A 24794-nucleotide genomic window follows, 5' to 3' on the forward strand; every position below is an offset into this window, starting at 1 on the left:
AGCAGGTGCTCTGTCGCTTACTCACCAGGCCCAACCCCATTCTCAAATTAGGGACAGAACTTAGAACACTGCCTTCACAGTTCCATTCACACCCTAACTCCATCCTCCACCTCCTAAAAGAAGCAGCAAAAAGAACCTCAACCTTCAGTTTAGAAAGTATGAATGAATGCACATCAGAGAAAAGGCCTTTCCAAGGGAAACAAGAAGAAGAAGAAGAGTTTGGATTTTATTTCCCGCTTTATCACTACCCTAAGGAGTCTCAAAGCGGCTAACATTCTCCTTTCCCTTCCTCCCCCACAACAAACACTCTGTGAGGTGAGTGGGGCTGAGAGACTTCAGAGAAGTGTGACTAGCCCAAGGTCACCCAGCATCTTCATGTGGAGGAACGGAGATGCGAACCCGGTTCACCAGATTATGGGACTACTGCTCTTAACCACTACACCACACTGGCTCTCAAAATGCAAAAGTCAAGATGCAAAAGTCAATTTGTCAGCCTTGCCTGCCCTCCCTGCTCTAATCTCAGTCACATGCCTGGGCAGGGATGCCTCAGAGGAGACAGCAGGAAATGCCCTGGTTACTAATCACCACACACAGAGAAACAGAATTACTAGCGCTTAACTCCTGGATGGGATTTTAAGCAACTCCCATCAGCCCCAGCCAGCACAGCCAATGGTCAGGGATGATGGGAATTGTAGTATAACAACGTCTGCGGAGCCAGGTTGGGAAAGGCTGACTTCGATCACTGGTCTTCAACTGTTGGAGCAGGATCCAAAGTGACACTAGTAATACCACCCTACTTCAAAATAAAACAAGAGAAAGAGAAACAGGCAGTGGACTGAGTAGGTAAGGGTAAAGGGACCCCTGACTGTTAGTCCAGTCGCGGACGACTCTGGGGTTGCGGTGCTCATCTCGCTTTACTGGCCGAGGAAGCCGGCGTACAGCTTCCGGGTCATGTGGCCAGCATGACTAAGCCGCTTCTGGCAAAACCAGAGCAGCACATGGAAACGCAGTTTACCGTCCCACCAGAATGGTACCTATTTATCTACTTGCACTTCACAGCTGGCCTAGATGTTTCACAGGTGGCTGCATTCCACAACTGCAATAATAATCTCTGAGGGATTAAACTCTATGCAGTGATTCTGAACTTCCTCAGCCCTGAAGAAATGCCTTGTTTAGTTGGGGCTACCAACTATATTCACGATCCATTTCCCTCCTGTATTGGAATTCTTGCATAGATGTTCTTCCAGCCTTTAAGCCTTTATGTCCAGAAGAACTGAGCATCTGCCCAGAATGGTGCTACCATGATGTTCCCAGCAGCTTCTTATTCTTGGCAGCTCCAAGACTACTGGAAACCGTCTGGATACAGAAACAGCACTGCCACCATTGTCATATATAGGTTCATCCTCACTCTCAAAGAATGGGCATGGCAAGTTTAATAAAGTTATTTGCAAAACTACACATTCACAATAAGATTAATGTGAATATACTACTGTACCACTAGTACTGTCAATCCTATAAGGAACAAACAAATGAACAGGCACCAAATCATGATCAGTGATTGTTAAAAGTATTGCAGTAGATTTCCACAGCCCTAACTGGTAAGAAAAGAGTGTGGTTAATTGTGTTAGGTCATCCTTGGCACCAGTTCCTGCAATGGTAGGCTCAGAACAATAAACACTTTCCCAAAAAGTAATTACTTCTACAGTCAGGTTCTGCCATTTCAGCAACCTAGTTCAAAATTAAGTGTCAAAAGCAGCATCCAACATGTATTGTACCCCTTTACAGAACCTGGCGCCACATCAGATTGTTCAAGTGCCCAAGCAACTCAAACTGAGCAAACAGCCTCTTGCTGCTTTATGGCCCAGTCAGAGATGCCTCTGAAGGCCAGTTCACAGTGTAGTGGGAAAACGTGTCTTTTTTTTTGGGGGGGGGGGAGAATAGGTCTATCAAGACATATGGGACCACACACATATCTATAAGAGGAATAGCTAAACCATGTTAGTTTTCAGTAACATGTCAAAAGCAAACCCTTACATCACCTTCCTAAAAGTCATAGCAGGACTCCAAAAAGAAAAATCTGTTCCAGCCATTACTAGTCATAAAATCTCTTTATCTTTCTAGAGAGCTACATGTATGCACATCAGCCCTGAACCAGCAAACCATTCCAGAAAGTTCACAAAGATCCATGCAACCCAGCCGCAAAACAACACAGCAACTCACTCAGTTGCAGTCTCAGAAAGCTATGCAGCACACTAAGTACATATTGGAGAAAGTGGAAAGGATCCCTTCAGGAGGCTGGAGAGTGGAGACAATTCAACTCTGCCTTCTCAATACAATAATAGATCCCCACCTCTGCTGAGAATTTCCCTCTTAAGTCGTAGTAATTTAAATAAGCCAATTGGCAGAAAGTTTTGGGGCTACCAAAATGAAGTGTTTCTTCACACACTGCATAATTCCATAACTGTTGCCATCCCTGAAATATCTTTAACTGACAGTTGCCAAATCCAGCCCTCCATATTTCCATCAAGAATCATCTCCCATAGGATGACAGTTATTTTACTATTATTTTGTGCTGAACTGTTGCAATTCTCTTATGCAAGGGTGGGTTTTGTCAGACACGTCCTTGAGCACATCAATGGAAACCCAACAGACATGGCAACAACCTTAGGTAACTCTTTTAGATAAACTCCTATTGACCAGATCTAAAAATGTGACGGTGGGGGGGGGGACCCTAGAAATGGCCCTTTTCCCCATCACACCCCACCAAGCCTTTTGGGGTTTTTTTGCAAAAGAAAAAACATTTGGAGGGGGGAATGCATTACGAAATTTTATTCTTAGTATGATGAGCAAAATGCTTAAGGAAATCTCTAAGCTATAGCTACCCTCAGCCACTAGCCATGAAAACTAAATGGAGCCTCCAGGTGCCACGACAGTCTACCGCTGAACAGCAGGTGCTGCGAGGGAGGCGTGGGAAGGCCAACCAGGCCAGGCACTGCTCCTGGGCTGGGGATAATGACTGCGGCACCGGACGGGCTTCTGGCCCGGTCCTGCGGGGAAGGCTTCTCTGCTGCTGCGGCAGCTGCCTGCCCCGAGGGGCTTCCAGTCCATCCCGAGGGAAGCGCCGGAGGCCCCCTCGCCCGAGAGGGCCCTGCGGCCGCCCCGCCCCTCCGGAGCCCCGCTCCCGCCCGCTCCTCACCGTCCGCGCGAGGGCTCCGCGTCGCCCCATTGCCGCGCAGCCCCTGCGCCGCTCAGTCGGACGCTCTTCCGGACCCGAAGGCGCAGAGGGCGGGCGGGGAAGGGGAACGGACAAGCACCTCGACGAATCACAGGACGAGCAGCGGGAAGGCAGGGGCGGGGCCTCGGGGGCGCGAATCCCGGCCCGCGCATGCAGCCGAAGGGCAATGGCGGCCCCGAGCTGGACTTCGGAGTGTCAGCGAGGAAAAGGGGCGGGCAGAGGCCGCGGGAAGCGACAGAGGGAGCCGAAGGGGCGGGGCCATTACACCCGGCTGAATCAACCGCAGCCGCCGAAGGCCCGAGGAAAGGGCGGGGCTAGTCAGGAACGTCCACCAATCCCAAATGGGCTTTGTCTGGAGGGAGGAGCCGGGAGCGGCGGGGCGGAGGCGGCTCTTCCAGATACGCGCAGAACCAGGAAGTGGGACGGGGGGGGGGGGATCGCTCTGGAGGCGGCGGCTTCCTGAGGGTGGCGCGCAAGAAGAGCAGTAGTTCATCATTACACTGGTACCTCTGGTTACGTACTTAATTTGTTCCGGAGGTCCATTATTAACCTGAAACTGTTCTTAACCTGAAGCACCACTTTAGCTAATGGGGCCTCCTGCTGCCGAGGTACCACTGTATTATTTTACTTAAGAGACAAACAGTAAAGTCAGTAAAAATAATAAAATGACAATGACAAGCAATTAGCTAAAAGCAATTAACTAAAAAACAACAAAAACCCGAGCAAGAGTTCAAAGCAACACGAACTCCCAGTCGCCCAACACCCGGAGCCCGCGCGAGCTCTGCCGCGCAAAGCAGAAGCTGAGGCGTCCGCGAGAAGTCGGGGCGCGGGCGGGGGCGGCCCTGGCCGGGATGAGCCTTCGGGAGCAGCAGCAGCAGCAGCCCAGCCCGAGCTCTGCAGGCGGCTGGGAGCAAAGCAGAAGCGCAGCAGCAGCAAAGACCCCCATCCCGCCCCCCCCGCTTCCTTTTGGCTGTGATTAAAAATAGGTTGGGACGAAAGCCCCGAAGACGCCGCGCAGGCCTTTTTCTCCGCAGCTGAGACGCGAGAAGGGCCCGAGTTCCGCGCGCGAGAGAGAGGCTTCGGCCGAAGCAGCCCCGCGCAGGGGCCTTTCTATTGGGCAGCGCCGCACCTGCCGCCTGCTGAGCAGAAAGCTCTCTGGGCGGCCGAGAATCAGTCCGCGAAAGCCGCGTCTGACTTCGGGCGGGGAGGTCGGCCGTCAGAAGCGCGCCAGGCCGGGCGGAGGGCGGAGGGCGCCCCGGGTTCCAAGGTGAGGCAGGCGCCTCGGGCGGCCCATCGGGGCCCCCGGAAGGCCTGGCCGCTCTGCCCGCTGCCGCCTCCACCGCGGCCTCCTGCGCTTAGGCCAACGCTGACCCCCCCCGGGTCCTTCCATGCTTCGCGTTGCCCCTTCCTTCGTTCGCCCCTTTCCTCCGAGCCATTTTGTGCTTCGCCTCAGGGGCCCAAACATCTTCGCCCATCCCATCTGTGGGGATTCTCGGTGCCTTGGAGTCGGTCCGCTTCTCCGAAGGACAAGCCGTGTGGCCGGAGTCGCCCTGGCCGCGGTCCCAGCTTTGCTCCCGGAGGGGACATGGCGCCCGGGGGCTCCAGGGCCAGGCGGCCGGCACCGCCTTCGGAACTTGGGCTTGACCTTGGGCTTCCCTCTCATGTCTTTGGGGATTGTGAGCGCGAGGGCAGAAGCACCTTAGAACTGATTTTAGTAAGCTGCTCCGGAAGCCTTTTGGCATTTATATAAATGCGATAAGTAAATAAATACATAAATACCAAGGTACCCAATCTTTGCAGTCTCAAAATGAAAGAAAGAAAGAGAGAGAACACCAGAGTTCTCCTGGTCATTGATGGTCTTATGCCATGGTGGGACTTTGTCAACCTAACCAGAATGCTAATCAAGTCCTTGCACTTTATAATCAGTGGCCTTAAAATGTGTCTGTGCTGCTGTTTCAGTTTCATTAACTTACCAATGGCTTTAAAAGGGAATTGGAAAAATTCACGGAGGAGAGGCTGTCCATGGCTATTCATCCTGATGGCTAGATGCCGCCTTCCAGGTAAGAGGCAGCAAATGCCTTGGAAGAACAGGGTAACAAGAGGAGCTGGAGAGCTCGGTGGCTTTTGTGCCTTCCTTGTGGGCTTCCTAGGCGTCTGGTGGGCCTCGGCGGGAATCAAGACACTGGATGAGATGGGACTTTGGTCTGATCCAGCAGGTCTCGTCTTACCACCTTAAAGATAAAGGTACCCTTGACCATTAGGTCCCATCGTGGACGACTCTGGGGTTGCGGCGCTCATCTCGCTTTATTGGCCCAGGGAGCCGGCGTACAGCTTCCGGGTCATGTGGCCAGCATGACTAAGCCGCTTCTGGCAAACCAGAGCAGCGCACAGAAACGCCATTTACCTTCCCGCCGGAGCGGTACCTACCGGTATTTATCTACTTGCACTTGGACGTGCTTTTGAACTGCTAGGTTGTCAGGAGCAGGGACCGAGCAACGGGAGCTCACCTTGTCACGGGGATTCAAACTGCCGACCTTCTGATTGGCAAGCCCAAGGCTCTGTGGTTTAACCCACAGCACCACCCGTGTCCCTCTTACGACCTTATTAGCGCTTAATTAGCCACTTTCCATAATCTCTGGGGAGGGGAGAGGGTCTTCAATTACTGCTTTCTTCCCATTCTATGGAATGCAATAGCATTATTTCTCTCTCTATAAATTAAAGGGGGAAAGTATGCTAGAAATTGCATGTGCACAAACTGGAGTCTGGTCTAGCACGGTTCTCCAGTATGGTCTTCTATTTTTATGATTGTCAGAAAATGGTGAAGGGTTGCGGTCTGTATTCACTGATACTGTAGAGCTATTCTAGTACCTAAGTTGAAACCCACTGAGGTAAAGGATGCCCCCCCTTACATAATCTCAAGGTCCAGTCATTTCCTCTGAACTACTAGTCACAATTATAACTAAAGACACAATGTGCAGTCGTGTGTGTGGCTTTGCTACCTTGCTTCTGTCATCTAAAGACATAGCTCTTTAGAGGCACCTTCCTGCTATATGACCCAGTGAGCAAAAAGTAGCACACACACAATATATATATGTTTGTGTGTGTGCCACCAACTTTTTTGGATCAGGGATATGGAATAACACAACATTACACAGCTTTTCCTTGTACTTCCAATTTACAAAAAACTTAACCTACTGAATTTCTGCTCACTATATAGCTCTTAAGGATTCAGGAACCCATTTTCCCCACACTATGCAACAGCTTTCTGTACTCAGAAATCACAGCATTGCTGGTGCCACAGATGTTTGGGCAGCAAGTGTGCATTTATGTTCAACAGCATTTCACCATATATTACCGAAATTTTTGAGATCTCAATGATGGTCCATACACTCCCAGCAGGAAAAGCACAAAGGAAAACTATAACTTTATTTAATATTTAACAGTTTTGTGCAGGTAATGTAATGTGGGGAAAGGTGTACATGCTTTTACCTTATATTTTAAAAGGAAGGTGAAAAGGCCTAGCTCTATACAAAATGGCCCTCCAAGTGCACGTGTCACTTCATCCTGGAGAAGAGTGACTAGTGGGGTGCCACAGGGTTCTGTCTTGGGACCGGTCTTATTCAACATCTTTATCAACGACTTGGATGATGGACTCAAGGGCATCCTGATCAAATTTGCAGATGACACCAAACTGGGAGGGGTGGCTAACACCCCAGAGGACAGGATCACACTTCAAAACGACCTTGACAGATTAGAGAACTGGGCCAAAACAAACAAGATGAATTTTAACAGGGAGAAATGTAAAGTATTGCACTTGGGCAAAAAAAATGAGAGGCACAAATACAAGATGGGTGACACCTGGCTTGAGAGCAGTACATGTGAAAAGGATCTAGGAGTCTTGGTTGACCACAAACTTGACATGAGCCAACAGTGTGACGCGGCAGCTAAAAAAGCCAATGCAATTCTGGGCTGCATCAATAGGAGTATAGCATCTAGATCAAGGGAAGTAATAGTGCCACTGTATTCTGCTCTGGTCAGACCTCACCTGGAGTACTGTGTCCAGTTCTGGGCACCACAGTTCAAGAAGGACACTGACAAACTGGAACATGTCCAGAGGAGGGCAACCAAAATGGTCAAAGGCCTGGAAACGATGCCTTATGAGGAACGGCTAAGGGAGCTGGGCATGTTTAGCCTGGAGAAGAGGAGGTTAAGGGGTGATATGATAGCCATGTTCAAATATATAAAAGGATGTCACATAGAAGAGGGAGAAAGGCTGTTTTCTGCTGCTCCAGAGAAGCGGACACGGAGCAATGGATCCAAACTACAAGAAAGAAGATTTCACCTAAACATTAGGAAGAACTTCCTGACAGTAAGAGCTGTTCGACAGTGGAATTTGCTGCCAAGGGGTGTGGTGGAGTCTCCTTCTTTGGAGGTCTTTAAGCAGAGGCTTGACAACCATATGTCAGGAGTGCTCTGATGGTGTTTCCTGCTGGGCAGGGGGTTGGACTCGATGGCCCTTGTGGTCTCTTCCAACTCTATGATTCTATGAAAGAAAATTCCACCTAAACATTAGGAAGAACTTCCTGACAGTAAGAGCTGTTCGACAGTGGAATTTGCTGCCAAGGAGTGTGGTGGAGTCTCCTTCTTTGGAGGTCTTTAAGCAGAGGCTTGACAACCATATGTCAGGAGTGCTCTGATGGTGTTTCCTGCTGGGCAGGGGGTTGGACTCGATGGCCCTTGTGGTCTCTTCCAACCCTATGATTCTATGATTCTATGTGTATGTCCTTGAGGTGGTTGTTTTTTAAGTGACCTTTCAAACACCATCTGCTTCCTGCACTATTACAGTTAAGAGCAGAGCTGTGTGGTAAAGAGAAGACACAGTATGGATTACTCAAGAACTTAGCACTTTTCTTCTGCATTTCCTGTAACGCACAGTGATGTGCATAGCACAGAAAGGTGTTACAAACGGGAGATACAGCCTTGTATCTTGTTTAATTGATTTTATCTGTAAGCTTCCTTGAGTCCCATCCGCAAGATGAATCAAGGGGAGCGTGAGCGGTGCAGTTGCACCAGTCACAGAGTTTCTGGGTCGCCACAACTATAACATCCAGCAGAAGGCGAGAGGGCGCCAAATGGCAGCATCACACAAATTGCAGTGCCACTGAAATTTGAGATGCCAAGGCCTGCCACTGGCATCAGGGAAAAAGGTGGAATATAAATAAATATATGATGATAATGATAATTGTATTCTCAAAAGTGTGACACACACACACACACACACACACACACACACACACACACCCCTAAGCAGCAATTGCATTTGTGAAAAATCCCAGTTCGAGCAATGCCATGCAGATAGCAGGGCCTTCAGTGAGAATTGCACCAAGGTCTCCCAGCCGACACAGAACATATTTATATAGCCCTTCTAGTTCAAAGCCTGAGAATACTTGATGCCAAGTTGTAGTTCTGGCAGCTCAAGGGCAGCAGCTATACTGAAACAAGCCAGTTCCTGTGACTCCTGAGTCCTGACATTGTGCTCATGTGTGCATGCTGCTGAGCACTCTCATGTGTACAACCCAGTCTTCAGCAGCCAGTTTTGAGGAGGCAAGGGTTATTTTGATTATCATTCCATATTTCCCCGCAAAGTTAAGGCAGGAAACTCTCCCTCCCCTGTTCTCTCCCTGGGGGGGCACTTTTGGGGTTCCTGGGTGTCTGCATGTAGTGTACACACTTTATAAATGAGCAATGCAAGAGCTTGGGCTGCCCTGGCACAGGTGAAGTAATAGAAGTATCTGAAGAAGTGTGCATGCACACGAAAGCTCATACCAAGAACTAACTTAGTTGGTCTTTAAGGTGCTACTGGAAGGAAAAAAATTTTTTTGTTTTGACTATGGCAGACCAACACGGCTACCTATCTGTAACCAGAAAAAAAGGAGACACATCAGAGCATATGCAGAGTGCAGCCACTGGTGCTCTCTGAGATCAGGAGAAAACAAGTTTTTCTCAGAGGCAAAAAGAGTCCTGGGCTTGACCCCAGGTGCATAACTCCCATTAAAAAAATTAACAACTGGAAATTAAGACTACCAGAATCCTCCATTCACTGCCTTTATTCTTCAAAAGCATTATTTCATTTACAGATTGTAGGGATTTTCCATATATACAGTCATGGGCCCATGATTTAAGAATAGGAAGAAATGGATCACAGTCCCCACTCCAAGACAGCCTCTAAGAGATATATATAGATACACGCACAATATCATGTGTAGATCAAGTTCAGCTGTCACACAGTTGGAAGGACCCCAAGGGTCATCTAGTCCAATCCCCCACAATGCAAGAATCACAGCCAAAGCATCTATGACATCTGCTCCGAAGTAAGTCACACTAAGTTCTGTGCAGCCTACTGAGTTACTAAGGGCTCCTGCCCTTGCTCTCTCCAGTGGCGTAGCGTGGGGGGTGCAGGGGGGGCGGGCCGCACCGGGCGCAACATCTGGGGTTAGGGCAAATCCACGGGTTAGGGGGCGCAAATCCACGGGTTAGGGGGCGCAATTTACTTGCCTTGCCCCGGGTGCTGACAACCCACGCTACACCACTGGCTCTCTCTGCTTGCTAACCTCACCTACTGGCCACACATTGTCCTCCTTTTACATCTCAGCTAGCGTGGATCTCAACATAGCGTGGATTGCAGGCACCTGGGGTGGGGCAAGTGTTACACCCTCCTGATGGACTGGGCAGCTGGGTTGGGGGTGCATGCCAGGGGGGTGCATGCAGCAGAACGCGCACAGAGGGTGAACGCAACCCCTCTGCAACAGGCTCCTTGCCCACTGCCTCCACCCACCTGGCCATTAGACCAACCTGCCTGCTGCCGCACCTCAGCAGCTAGAGCTCTATGCCTGTCATGGGAGCGTCAGATGTGCCCGGGGCCATGGACCCCCTGCCCCCCCACTACGCCTCTGATCTCAGCCACCCCCTCACTTTTCCCCTCCCATAAATACGACTGCAGAAAAAAATAAAAAATTCAGAGGAAAATATTCTTTTGTACTACATACCAATTAAATGGAATTGGACAGTTGGACAACATAAATGAATTCTTTGTGCCCTGTGACCAAAAAACTGGTACTGATGCACTGGAAAGATAAGTGTACAGTGGTACCTCAGGTTAAGTACTTAATTCGTTCCAGAGGTCCGTACTTAACCTGAAACTGTTCCTAACCTGAAGCACCACTTTAGCTAATGGGGCCTCCTGCTGCTGCTGTGCCGCCAGAGCACAATTTCTGTTCTCATCCTGAAGCAAAGTTCTTAACCTGAAGCACTATCTCTGGGTTAGTGGAGTCTGTAACCTGAAGCGTATGTAACCTGAAGCGTATGTAACCTGAGATACCACTGTATACATAAAAGAACACTGTAAACATCTAAATTCTTTGGCAGGTCATGATTGACCCCTGAAAGACAATAGAAAACTTTACAAAACCAAGACAATTGAGACAATTTATGAGAGACAATGGAAAGTGTGTAATTGTAATTGTTCACTTTTATAAAAGTGAACAGTATACTTTTTGTTTTATTTTGTTCAATTAAACTGCTCTTAAACAACAGCAACCACCCATCCCCTCCCAGCTTGCCCCAAGCCCCTCTGCTCACAGCCCCAACGGAGTGGGGGAGGTGTTTCACAGAGCAGTTTGTCAAACCACCCTTTGAAGCACCTTCTGTCCCCTCTGTTAAACAGCTTGTCAGGGCAGCCTGCTACCCTGTTGTCTTCTGGAGTTGGCATGGCCACCAAAGGCAGCCAAACAAACTGCAGCATGACGACAACCTTACATTTCTTTTTTTTTTTTTTATAATATTTTTTTTTCCATATAAACACAACACAACAAACATAAACATACAAAGACAAAAACAGAACAAAAAACATGTATCATTTCATATCCTAATTTCATATACCTTTCTTCCCCGACTTCCTCATGCCTCCCCTTTCTGTATTCCAAATTCTTATCAATTGTTCAGCAAATCTTCCCTTATTTTAATTTAGATTTAGACTATTCTTCCTTATTCTCCTTGTCTTAACCATTGCTAATAGTAACCATTTACTTTCCAGTCCAACATCATTCTAGCTTTCATTAACTTTGTAATATTTCTTTAAATAGTCCTTGAATTTTTTCCATTCTTCTTGCGCTGCTTCTCTTCCCTGGTTTCGGATTCTGCTCGTCATTTCTGCCAAGCCCATGTAGTCTATCACCTTCATCTGCCATTCTTCCAGTGTGGGTAGCTCTTGCGTCTTCCAGTACTTCGCGATAAGTATTCTAGCTGCTGTTGTAGCATACATAAAGAAAGTTATATCCGTCTTTAACACCCCTTGGTCGACAATACCCAAGAGAAAGGCCTCTGGTTTCTTGGGGAAAGTATATTTAAATACCTTTTTAAGTTCATTATAGATCATTTCCCAGAATGCCTTAATCTTCGGGCAAGTCCACCAAAGATGAAAAAATGTACCTTCAGTTTCTTTACATTTCCAACATTTATTGTCAGGCACATGGTAAATCTTTGCAAGCTTGACTGGGGTTATGTACCACCTATATATCATTTTCATGATGTTTTCTCTTAAGGCATTACATGCCGTAAATTTCATCCCGGTGGTCCACAACTTTTCCCAATCAGCAAACAAAATATTATGACCAATGTCCTGAGCCCATTTAATCATGACCGATTTAACCGTTTCATCTTGTGTATTCCATTTCAGCAGTAAATTGTACATTTTGGACAAATTCTTAGTACTGGGTTCTAACAGTTCTGTCTCCAATTTTGATTTTTCCACCTGGAAGCCAATTTTACTGTCCAGTTTAAACGCTTCATTTATTTGATGATAGTGGAATTGTCTCTCACCTTCCCTTTTAATTTCTCAAAACTCTGCAATCTCAATTTGTCCCCTTCCTTTTCCAAAATTTCCCAGTATCTTGGCCATTTGGACTCCATATTTAACTTTTTAACTGCCTTAGCTTCCATTGGCGACAGCCACCTTGGAGTTTTATTTTCCAGCAAGTCTTTATATCTGACCCAGACATTTAATAGTGCTTTTCTGACAATATGATTTTTGAAACTTTTATGTGCTTTAACCTTGTCATACCACAAATATGCATGCCACCCAAAAATGTTATTAAAACCTTCCAAATCCAAAATGTCTGTATTTTCAAGAAGTAGCCATTCTTTCAGCCAGCAGAAAGCTGCCGCTTCATAGTAAAGTTTAAAGTCTGGCAGGGCAAACCCCCCTCTTTCCTTTGAATCCGTTAATATCTTAAATTTAATTCTGGGCTTTTTGCCCTGCCAGACAAATTTAGATATGTCTTTTTGCCACCTCTTGAAACAGTCCATTTTATCAATTATTTGCAATGCTTGGAACAAAAACATCATTCTTGGCAATACATTCATCTTTATAGCTGCAATACGGCCTAACAAGGAAAGCTTTAAGTTGGACCAAATCTCCAAATCTTTTTTCACTTCTCTCCAAGTTTTTTCATAATTATCTTTAAACAAATTCACATTTTTAGCTGTCATATTTATACCCAAATATTTCACTTTTTTAACCACAGTTAACCCTGTCTCATTCTGAAACCTTTCCTTTTCTATCTGTGTCAGATTTTTCTCCAAAACCTTTGTCTTAGACTTATTCAATTTAAATCCTGCCATTTGACCAAACTCTTGAATTATTTCCAGAACTCTTTTCGTGCTAGCTTCTGGCTCTTGTAATGTAAGTACTAAGTCATCTGCAAATGCTCTCAGTTTATATTGTTTAGCTCCGACCTGAATCCCTTTGACCAACTGGTCCCTCCTAATCATATTAAGCAAAACCTCCAGGACCGATATAAAAAGTAGTGGGGAGATAGGGCACCCCTGACGTGTCCCTTTTTCAATCTTGAACTCTTCTGTAACCACATTATTTACAATTAGTTTGGCTTTCTGTTCAGAATATATTGCTCCTATACCATTCTCAAACCCTTGGCCTACCCCCATCCCCCGGAGGTTCTTCAACATAAAACTCCAAGAAATGTTGTCAAAGGCTTTCTCGGCATCCACAAATATCAAAACAGCTTTAGTGTTTATGTTCACTTCCAGCTTTTCCAAAATGTCAATTATATTCCTTACATTGTTCGACAAATGCCTTTTTGGGAGAAAGCCCGCTTGGTCCCCGTGAATCTCCTCCATCAAAACTCTTTTCAGTCTCTCTGCTAAAATGTTAGCAAAGATTTTGTAATCCACATTCAATAACGAGATGGGTCGGTAGTTTTTAAGTTGGGTCTTTTCAGTCTCTGTCTTTGGTATAAGTGTAATATAGGCCTCTCTCCACGTATCGGGTGCCCTTTTCCCCTCCATAATCTCATTGCAGACTTCCTTCAGAGGTTGTATCAACCCTTCCTTCAAAACTTTGTAATATTTGGAAGTCAGTCCATCCGGTCCGGGGGATTTGCCCAGCGTCATGCCTTGAATGGCATCTTCTATTTCTTGTGCTGATATCTCCTGATTCAATATTGTCTTACTTTCTTGCGAAACCTTTTTCAGCCCATTTTCCTCGAGGAACTGTTGTATGTCGACAACCTTACATTTCTATGTATATAGGAAAATATTCAATCAAGTTGTACTAAGAGTTGACACACTGGAATTAATGGACCTAACTTAATTTTAGTGGGTCTATTCAAACCCATTGAACTTAATATAGAAAGTAGGTCTGAATAAACATATCTTGGATTGGATTGCACTTCAATGGTGCAAACAGATGTTAATATAAAAAGAGCTCAGAGAGTATCTCTCGGTCACAAGATAAGCCTAGCTCCCTCCCAGATTCCATATGAAACATGCACCAGATCAAATGCCAGTTTGGTCAACGGAGGTGCTTCAGCCACCTCTTCATACTTGATCTCTTTAACCTTTTTGTTTTTTTAATAGCACCACACAACCTTTTATTATACCTTTGATAATCATTAAAAAGGAAAACACTAAACGTTTTTTAAAAGTACAAAACTGCTCTGTAGATTAGGGAATGAGATTTTGTGGGTGGATGAGAAGCTCCCACTTGAAAATCTTTGGTTTTGGGGAGCAGGGTTAGTTGAGGTCAATTGTGAGAGGAAATGCTATGTTTAAATTTAAACAAAATGAAAGAGATGAAACCAGAGCAGCCTCTTGCTCTAAATACGGTATGTTGCATCTTGAGGCGTCTGTGAACTGTTCCCTTCTTGCCTTCAAGAGGTTAATATGGTGGAGTGAAACAGAGCCCAGCTGTTTAGGAGACCAGATGGAAACAAGAGCAGAATATTGACTCACTTGTAGTGTAAAAATTATTATAGATGATATTATTTGATATAAAAACTGGAGTATGGATGAATATGCAGTTGTAGATGTTTAAAATGAGACGCCATGGAGGGGATGGGAGGAAGTCTCAAGATTTGGAGAATATCTTTATATAGATTTGTTTTTACAGTTTGTGTTCATTTATATTTTGTATTTGTAAAACCAATACCAATTATTTCAAAAAAAGAGAAAAAGAAATAGAGCTCAGCTGAACTCAAGCAGTTTTTCATTCAATCTGTTGTGGAAAGTTGTGCAAGGAGGTGTATCCTGCTTGTGAACTGCTTCAGTTGGGCACTCATGGCTCTTTCATAAAAAAGCTAGTATCCCTCCATAAAGGAGTCCAAATCTTCCCAGACTGTGTTGGCTGATCATACTAATAGAGTGTGTCATGACATCCACCTACTCCTTTACCATTGACACATAGCTAATTTCTTCAGCTAATGCTTTTGTTTTCAGCAAAGCAAAGTGACTTCAGACCCTGGCATCTGGTGACTTTATAGTGCAGGGATGGGGAACCTGATGACCCTCAGAGGTTACTGGGCTCCAGCTCCTATCATCCCAGACTATGGCCCATGCTAGGTGAGATCTGATGGGAATTGGAGTCCAACAACATTTAGAGGGATATAGGTTCCATCAAGGCTACCATGGGGTGGGGAAATGCTGCTGGACCAAGTCCCCACACAGCCCCCCCAAAAAAATTGGGTTTGCCACTCCTGCTATACACACTTACCTAGGAGTAAGGCCCATTGAACTGAACAAATCTTTCTCTGAGTAGGCATTTATGGAATTGCTGTGTAAATATGGTGGGCCTGCTGGTCTATATACCTTCTATGGCTGCAATCCAGAGCAGGTCTGGCAGCACAAGCAACCTAAGCAGTTGCTTTGGACCACAACACGTTAAGAGTCACCACTGAATTTGTGTGTGATCTGAAAGGTATGTCCCAGAAGCCTTTGCAATAGTTCATTGGATGGGTGTCATGTACTAAGCCTGGATCCTAGAACAATAGGCAAGTAGGATCCTAGAATGCAACAACTGATTGGCCTGCAGAAAAAGACCAGTTGGGCTCCAGGAGGGAAGCAGAATCAGCCAATCAGATGGGACTCATTGTGTAAATAATGTATATAAAAGCCTGAGGTTTGGAGGGCAATTCAATCAGTTTTACAAGCTGCATTAAAGAGCATGAAATCACTACAGGACTCTTAAGTATATTTCACTGGCGACAAGGGTGGGATCCTGCCGAGCTGTCTGCTGCGCACTGCACACAGCTGCCACAGGCAACACAGCACCGCACTGCGCATCCAGGCTACATCTCCAGGACCCAAGGACCCAGAACGGCAACAGACAACAGCTTCATGCCGTTCAGCCCAGCCTCAGGAGACTGGGAAGGCTATGCCACCCACTTCCAGTTACTCCTGGAGGCAAAGGATGTCACTGATGCAGGCAAGAGGGTGACCTTCTTCAGCGTCTGTGGAGAAGAAATGTTCGAGATCGCCCGAGCCCTCCTCACTCCCGCAAATATAGCAATCTTTCCCTACGACACTTAGATCATGCATAGCTTTGGGTGATCTATTGCTCAGCCCAACCACTTGGGGTGGGGGGATTCTCTGGAACTGGCCCTGCTGAAATCATATGCATACTTCCCTGGGAGTAACTGGTCACATGTCTCTGGGAACCAAGGAGGACTTACCTCCCCAGGAACATGCACGGAGAATTGCGTTTCTGAATTGTGTTTCCCACTACAGTCCTGGCTCACACTCTGAGCTACAGCTGCCCCTGGGACAATAATGCCAGAAACCTTGGGCACAGGATAATATTCCCTAGACGGGGGTGGGGACAGTGCAGACTTTTGCCAGTGATGATGATGATGCCATTCAGGCTGTCCCTGCCAGTTGTCCAGAGAAGCTCACACACCCTGATTGCTGTGTGCAGAAAAGCTACCTTCCCTTTCCCAAGAGAGGGCAAAGAGCCAGACAGGTCTGGGCCCATCCCACCAGCCACATTGGGGAGGCGTGGCTGCAAGAACCTGAACTTCCTCTTAGCATTTCATAGCCTTCAGTTCCCAGTCTGCCTTGTCCCTCTTCTGACAGGGATGAGCCGCTGTGCAGAGAGCCTGAAGGGCTTCCTAGCCCGGGTTGAGGCCCAGGCAGGGCAAGAGAAGGGGCAGCTGGCTGAGGAGTTCCAGGTGAGTCTTGTTTACCTGGGCGGGGAGAGGGTGACTCAGGACAGCAATAGACCTCACCCTGCCCTGTGTTAGGACTGGCTGACAGCAACTCTTCCCCACCCCACTGTTCACTGCAACCAGGGATTTTCCTCACATACTCTGAGGTTTTTCCTTTTCCTGGTGGGCCTCCCATACCTTTACTGGCCTGGTGACAGGCATAAATTCAACCGGTACAGTTTTTTTTCTACCTGTGCATCTCCATTCCAATAAAAGCTACAGAAGTTGAATTTCTGTCTAATTTTCTAGGAGTGGCAAGTTGACTTGCCTAGTGATTACTTTCACAGAACCAGCACGTTTAAAAATGACATTTCAGTCCTGCTTTGACCCATGATTTGCCACATGACACAATCCAGCTGATGAGTGCTGGAGGGAAGCCTAACTGCACCTCCCAACTGCATTCCAGGCATGTTGCCTGCTATCCAGGGGAAGATAATCCCTCTGATGCTCAGAGGGCTCCCAGATCAATGAGGAGAAAAGGAAGGAGTGCAAGAAGATGAGTATTTCATGCTTGCTAAAAAGCCATAACCTTACAGCAACTACGATGGGCTGCCTCGTATCTCCCTTCTAGTTCTAGACACTAGTGTCCAAGCTAGGACTAGAACAAGGCGCAAGAATGACAGTAGCAGAGAGAAGTTGACAAGGGTCTTCTTGGGATTAGAGTCCAAAATGGGTGTCCCATCTGTCCATAGTACAGGCCAGCCTTGCATATTTCACCCTTGATTTGTTCCATCAGAATAAGAATACAAGAATTTTATTTCCTGATAAATTTCATTCTATACAACTCTTGGAAAAGAATCTTTCTAGGCTGCTCTATCTATTTGTACTAGTGGAAAAAGCTTGCATGCAGGTATACACTTACAGGATGCTATATAAGCAACTAAGCAGGCACAGCTGCCTTTTGCATACTCTTTTCAGGCAAAGATCTGTGCTTTAATACTCGGTGCCCAAGCAGTTTTTCTTTTTTGTTTTGCACCGAGCTTTCCTGTGAAAAGCAGCTCTTTGAAGCTGAATTGGAGCAAACATCAATTCTAGTTTTCCGTGGACTGACATTTGCTCTGGTTGAACTTGAAGAGGCAAGTTTTCACGGGGAAAGCTCTGGATCAAAAAAAGGAGGTGGTGCTCAGACACTGTTCTTTAAATCGTGGGCTGTACCTAGAAAGATCAGTACAAAGGTAAGTGTGGATAAGCCCTAAAGCTGTGAACCAAGAAGCTTCGAGTTCAAATCTCACCACTGCCATGAACTTGGAAAGTGGCCTTATGCAAGTCATTCTCAGCCTCAGTCCCTCGTCTGCAGTATGAGACTAATAATAAAAACAGTGACTGGCTTTACAGCTTTGTTGTGCAGATTTACAGGGATAATGCCATGACGTGCTTTGAACACTCAGAAAACACTGCAGAGGTGCAAGTTGTGGTGGTTTATACCATACCAAATCTGGATTGACTGCCATATGTTCCTTCAGAAGAACTTGGGAGTTGTCTTCTTAAGTACAGTAGTATTTTTAGATGATCACTTTTAATGTACATTGTGGTTTTTAAAGGTGTTTTACTGGTTTCCATTGGTATGGATTTATCTTCCGTAAGTCACTTTTGAGACTGTTCCAGTGTAAAGCAACTCATAAAGGTAATAATAAATAAGTAATAGTTTGGCAAGTGTGCATTGTTGTTGTTGCTGGCATCCATCTGTCTTGGGAGACAATGGAGGAGTGCACCTTTTGGGGTGAAGTCAAACCGTTGGAGTTACAGCACCTTCTGTGGCTGCAGAGACTGATATGGGACAGACATGTTTTGTTGCAGCTGGGGCAGATGAAGGTGCCTAGTTTCACTGTTACAGATGCGCCATGGCGTTTCTTTTCTCTGTGTTCCTCCCAGTGGTCATTCCTCCTCTGTTCATTACTGTGGATGCACGACTTGTCTGTCTCCAGGCACTGCAGTCGTCTGCAAGGGATTCCCACAAAGTGGGGTTGATTTTCCAAGCCTTCACGTCATGTTTTAGACATTTTTGCAGCTTTGCAGAGTTGGTCCGCCAACAGGCCTGGTGCCTGAAGCTATACTAGAAGCCACTGGCCTTCTCATCTGACAACACTTCCCAGAGCCTCTCTGTTGGGTGCAGGGCCAGCCCACCCATGAGAGGCAGCTGCCTCAGGCAGCCGGGTCCCCAGGGGCAGCAGATCTTGATATTGATTTTTGTTCAGGACCGGCTCACCCATGAGGCCATGTGAGGTGAGTGCCTCAGGTGGCAGGGTCCACTGGAACAGCAGATGCCAATGTTGATATTTCTGCTCTCCTTGTTGCTGAGGTAAATCTCTCTTCCCCCCTTCTTTCTGGCAGGAAGGGGGGCATCATTTTGGGATCTGCCTCAGCTGCCAAAATGTATTGGGCTGGCCTTGGTTGGGAGCCCTGACAATTAAATAGCTCTGAAACTTATTTAGCTCTGTAGTGTAGACATGTTTATTTGGTAGAGGGTGTGAGAAGCTAGAGTGTCTGCATGTGTCCCCAGATCTGAGCTGGCAAGCAGATTGAAAAGAAGAGTTATTAATACATAGCTGTGGACTCCATGTTCCGTTACACGCTAGCATGATGAAGAAATGTAGGGCACGATGGGGCAGGGCTGATGCAGCTGGACTCACCAGCAGCAGGAAAGAGATTTCACACTTCTCCCAGTGGCATCCTAAGTGTATCCTTCTCCTCTCTATCCATATAACTGATGTAGAAAAAACCTGCTCCTTTTCCCTTGTGGGGTATCCAAGAGCCAGTATAGAGCCCTTAAGTGGGTTCTCTATCGGTAGGAGAAAATAACAGAGGCCAACCAGAGAATATTGAGAAGCAAAAGAGCTAGTAAGCATGACCTTTATTAAACTGTTGCAACAGGGTCCTCACTCACTACATGCAGGAGGGAGGAGGAACCCAGAACAATGGTGTGCAAGCCCTTATACAGTATAGACTTTTGAAATTGCCCACCCTGTAGCTCAAGACCACCCCCAAAAGCATCATACACACATCACAGAAGTCTACAGCAGAAATCCTGTCTGCTAGGATACCTGACAAAGGTCACTGATTGCTTTACTTGAGCAGCCCATCCACTCTTTTGTGATGGTAAAGGTAAAGGGACCCCTGACCGTTAAGTACAGTGGTACCTCGGGTTACATATGCTTCAGGTTACATACGCTTCAGGTTACAGACTCTGCTAACCCAGAAATAGTACCTTGGGTTAAGAACTTTGCTTCAGAATGAGAACATAAATTGTGCTCCGGCGGCGCGGCGGCAGTGGGAGGCCCCATTAGCTAAAGTGGTGCTTCAGGTTAAGAACAGTTTCAGGTTAAGAACGGACATCTGGAACAAATTAAGTACTTAACCTGAGGTACCAGTGTACAGTCACGGACAACTCTGGAGTTGCGGTGCTCATCTTACTTTATTGGCCGAGGGAGCCGGCGTGCAGCTTCTGGGTCATGTGGCCAGCATGACTAAGCTGCTTCTGGAGAACCAGAGCAGCGCACGGAAACGCCGTTTACCTTCCTGCCAGAGCGGTACCTATTTATCTACTTGCACTTTGATGTGCTTTCGAACTGCTAGGTTGGCAGGAGCAGGGACCGAACAACGGGAGCTCACCCCGTTGCAAGGATTCAAACCGCCGACCTTTCAATCGGCAAGCTTTAATTCCCAAATTGAGGTCACAGGCTCACCCTATTCATACACAGACGCCCTAATGACAGGTAAGCAAAAGACAATGGAGAGGCTTTCCCATTTCCTTCCTCCTTGCTGAGAAACATTTGAGGTCAATTTGGGAGAGTCAAAATGGTTTCAGGATTGCTCTCCTGTACTATTTCAGACATGTGATTTATATTTTTATGTATGTGTTTGCCTTGTAAATTTATGAACATTTAATTTATATATTTGAGACCTTAAATTCTTATAACATAAGAGAATGATTATGGCCATTAATTCCTATGGGGGAAAGAAACTCATCTCAATTTGGGAGCCTCCAGGTTTTCTTGTTTTTGCAGTTCTCCTCTCTAAATATTTGTTTGCAGTTCTGCAAAATTTGGGGTTCCCCTCAAATCTGTGGATACCTCCTGGTGCTGTTCTGGCAATGGGCTTGCTAATAGTATGAAGAATCAAGAACCATGCAAAATCAAGACTTGATTCTGTCCTGTAAAACTGGGCCTTAATTGTCCCCTGTTCCTGAGACTGCGAGTTCCCAGCTGACTCGGCCAACATGGCTTTTCCGTGCCCTGTCAGATGGCTGAGATGATGAGTCCTTCTAAGCTGCACATGCCCCCCAATCGGTTGCTGCATATCATGTGCCAGGATGCATTGGACGTGGTCACCTTGTGGATGAGTTGACTCTAGGAAGGCTCTGTGGGTGGCCTGTCTGGTCTTGATTTGAACTGAGGCTTGCACAAGCTGCATTGAGCCTTTTGAAAACACATGCACCTGAATACAGATCCACACATGTCAAGCACATCCAATGCACATTTAAAGTACATGGCTTCCTGGGAATATTCCTGGGAAATATAGTTTCCCCCTCCCTTAACAAACTACACTTCCCATGATTCTTTGGGGAAAGTCATGCACTTTAAATGTGTTCTGAGGAAACTTTAAATGCAAGATGTGGATCTGTCTCAGTCACAAATCTTTTGCTATCACGCCATTTGGCTCTTAAGGTATTTTTGAGGGAGTGGCTTTCCTTGGTGTCATACGTCCCCTTGATTGATCCTGCACATTCAAGATCTTGGTCCAATAAGGCTTTGATCCTTACAAGGTTTTGTTGAGGCCAAGGACCCTCATTTCACTGCGCCCTGCAGCAGGTGACAAATATTGCATTTCCTTATGGTGGGACAGGTTTGTCCTGTGATCCTCCTTCTGCCCCCAGGTTCCAGCATTGGCTTTGCCCACAGGCTGCATCCAGGTTCCAGATATTTTAAGTTCAAGTAGCTTGCCAATTTGAATTGAAAGTGAAAATAGGAAACTTTCTCTAAATTTGTGTGTGCCTGCATTTCAACTTTACTTCCTAATTTATAGGCACGAGAACAAGGTATTGTCACAGACCTTGAAAATAGGAGGGGAGTGGAAACTAAGTCATTACCACTTTTGCATCCTTTTAGCTCCATGAACTCCAGATACAGTCATGCTTGATTTCCCACACAGACAGAATGTGAATCCAGGTGTCCTGATTCCTAAGCTAGCAAGGTCTAGAGCAGGTTTCAGTGTCACATGCCTGGCCATGTGAGGCTGCTAGCTCTCATTGTTGGTGTCATTCGTGGTGACAGTTCTGAGATGTTGTATAACCCTCCTCGTTTCTTGAGCATTACATAAATAGTAACTATAATCTCTCTCATACCCTTGGAGACTGGCCTTCATTGTTCTGTGTTTGAGAAAGGTCAGCAGAGAGAGGTGCCAGGAACCCAACAAGTAAGAAAGTTTCTCTGAGGGTCTAAACAGCATATCTGGCATGCCAGGGTCACTGCAAATCAAACCTTTGTCCTCTTCCATGCAGTGAAACCTCTTGCACCAACTGTTGTGCAGTGACCATCCTCCACTGCGGCATAGAAACAAGCAAGACTTAGCATAAGACAAGGAGGCATAAGACAAGAAGTTCTGAAATGGGTCAGGTGACGATTCAAGCTTGCCTAGGAGGGAAGCTGTACGGTTCACCTTGGAAATACCTGTCATCATGTTGTTGATCCAACCTGTAAAACTGTGTTCTTTCAAGTAAACAGCTTGAGGTGGAAAAATGAGAAAACTCCAGATTCTGGCAGGCTCTGCCCAGGAACCACCAGGTTGTGTCCCTGGCTCCTCCTTTTCAGGTAGATCCACATCATACATTTAAAGTACACCTAGTTCCCCACATAGAACTACAGTTCCCATTACCCTTAACAAACTACAGTTCCCAAGATTCTACTCTGCCTTTCACCATCCAGGCTCAGACCCCTATTTAGTTCAGTGAGAGAGTTTCTGCTGTCATGGGATCATAGAGCTGGAAGGGACCCTGAGGAATCTGCAATGCAGGAATCTTGACTGAAGCATCCATGACAGATGACCATCCAACCTCTGCTTTAAAACCTCCAAGGATGGAGAGTCCACAATATTGTCTGGGTAAAGTCAGGACATTTGAGCCAGATATGGAAGGGTACAAGGGATGCGGGTGGCGCTGTGGGTTAAACCACAGAGCCTAGGGCTTGCCGATCAGAAGGTCGGCAGTTCGACTCCCTGTGACGGGGTGAGCTCCCGTTGCTCGGTCCCTGCTCCTGCCAACCTAGCAGTTTGAAAGCACGTCCAAGTGCAAGTAGATAAATAGGTACCGCTCCGGCGGGAAGGTAAACGGCATTTCCGTGCACTGCTCTGGTTCGCCAGAAGCGGCTTAGTCATGCTGGCCACATGACCCGGAAGCTCCCTCGGCCAATAAAGCGAGATGAGCAACCCTAGAGTCGTTTGCGACTGGACCTAATGATCAGTGGTCCCTTTACCTTTACGGAAGGGTACGGGAAGCCTGTGAAGGGCTTGAGGAGAGGCATCGTGGAAGCTGCCTTATACCAAACCAGACCCATACTGTCCACACTGACTGGCAGTGGCTCTGTAGGGTTTCTCTTAGGTCAGGTATGATCTGCCTCGCCCTGCCTGGCGATGCTGAGACTGAACCTTGGACCTTTGCAGGCAAAGCAGATGGTCTACCACTGAGTGACAGCCCTTCCCCATTATGGTTTGGATGGCAGGAAAGGCAACAGCCACAGATGGTGGCAAACTCGTACTGTGAACAAAACTGTAGTTTACAATTTCTCAGCAAGCAGAAATGATGTTGTACAATAAGATGAACTTGTTGATGCTGCCCAGACATAGGAATCACTGCCTGATGCACAGGGGATGGGGAACAGCCCTAGGTGAATAAATAAGGAAAGGAACTGAATTCATGGGCTGTTTACATTACCTGCCACTTCTCAGCTGCAGTTGGGGAAAGGGAGGACAGTGAAGTTTCGACATCCCTCACTGGCAGAATACAGCAGAAGCCAGACACACACTCAGCTTGACAGAAAAGTGAGACAGGTCCGGAGCAAATGATAAATATATGTGGTTTTTTTTGGGGGGGGGGAGAAGAGGGAAGGAAGCATGAGCATGCAAATAACGGTACGCTAAAAGGGTGCATGTTACAGGCACGCATACAAATCAGGACCCTGATTCAGCATTTCCTCCTCCAGTTCAAGTCTGGGTTCCCCTCACTTTCACAACCCATTGGACAAACATACTGGTTCATAAATCCAAAGCCCCTTCCCTGTGCTTCACGTAATCTGTCTGCTTTGGTTATGTTTAAATCACTTTGTGTGCACATTTATTGAAGTACTGACATATCTTTACCCTTTCGCACAAAAACACGTGCCAGGATATATATATATATATTTGGTTTAGGCTGTCCATACTGGTTCCTACCCCTCAGTGCTGTGCATAGCCAGTTTCTGCAGAGCACACTGAACAGGTTTCCTTTGAGCTTTTGCTAAAGGAGGAAATTGTACATCAGACATAAGCATGGCCAATGCACATCCACAGCATAAATGAGATAGATCAGGATGTACCCCACATCCATGCTTGTAAAATAAACACAGTTGTTCTCTGCTGAACTTTGAAAACTAAGGGCTGATTCACACTTGCCAGACAAACTTGTTATTTGGTGGGTGCACAACTTTGATGCAGGACTGCTGTGATATTAGAAGAGAGGTGTGTCCCACCTCTTTTTTACAGAATCCACAAGCCCCATTTCCCAAAGCCTCCTTGTTTCAATTTTCTTAATGGTATCTGCCACCCAGAGGCCATTAATCCTATTTTCACACTGCCTCAAGAACACTTCTCTGTGTTATATAACCCCTTGCCTGACCTGGTGCTGCCTTGGGTGAAGACCACAGGTAGATAGAGTCATCATCCAGTGTTCCAGTCAGTTCCTGGAAGGAAAGCCAGTGTCATCGCACCAGGGAAACCTGCTCTGATGAGGCACAACATGGTCAGATGAACACTGCATG

At 46.5% G+C, this 24794-nt stretch overlaps 2 protein-coding genes across 9 annotated transcripts in view; one reads left to right on the top strand and one right to left on the bottom strand.

The window, feature by feature from the left end:
• Positions 1-5394, bottom strand: part of LOC310752237 (vacuolar fusion protein MON1 homolog B-like) — a 16167-nt gene extending 10773 nt beyond the window's left edge. Inside the window, exon 1 of one of the 4 annotated variants that reach the window (XM_083592199.1) lies at positions 5209-5394. Coding sequence is in view for 1 of the 4 variants with exons in the window: in XM_083592196.1 (XP_083448322.1) it covers positions 3197-3387 (191 nt within the window). In the remaining 3 variants the exon portion in view is untranslated. The other 3 variants (XM_083592196.1, XM_083592197.1, XM_083592198.1) reach the window with 3 other exon arrangements.
• The window catches only part of PTPN18 (protein tyrosine phosphatase non-receptor type 18), a 72252-nt gene that overhangs the window by 2579 nt on the left and 44879 nt on the right, over positions 1-24794 (top strand). Inside the window, exons 1-2 of one of the 5 annotated variants that reach the window (XM_083592189.1) lie at positions 5229-5295; positions 16658-16752. The exons of 1 other annotated variant lie outside the window; for it this stretch is intronic. In XM_083592189.1, coding sequence (XP_083448315.1) covers positions 5274-5295; positions 16658-16752 — 117 coding nt within the window. In that variant the 5' untranslated portion in view covers positions 5229-5273. Of the gene's footprint in view, positions 1-5228; positions 5296-16587; positions 16753-24794 lie in introns of those variants that run through there. 3 more of the 5 variants (XM_083592188.1, XM_083592190.1, XM_083592187.1) reach the window with 3 other exon arrangements.

The sequence above is a fragment of the Podarcis filfolensis genome (genome assembly GCF_964270895.1).
Source record: "Podarcis filfolensis genome assembly, chromosome: 17".
In the NCBI taxonomy this organism is placed as follows: Eukaryota; Metazoa; Chordata; class Lepidosauria; order Squamata; family Lacertidae; genus Podarcis; species Podarcis filfolensis.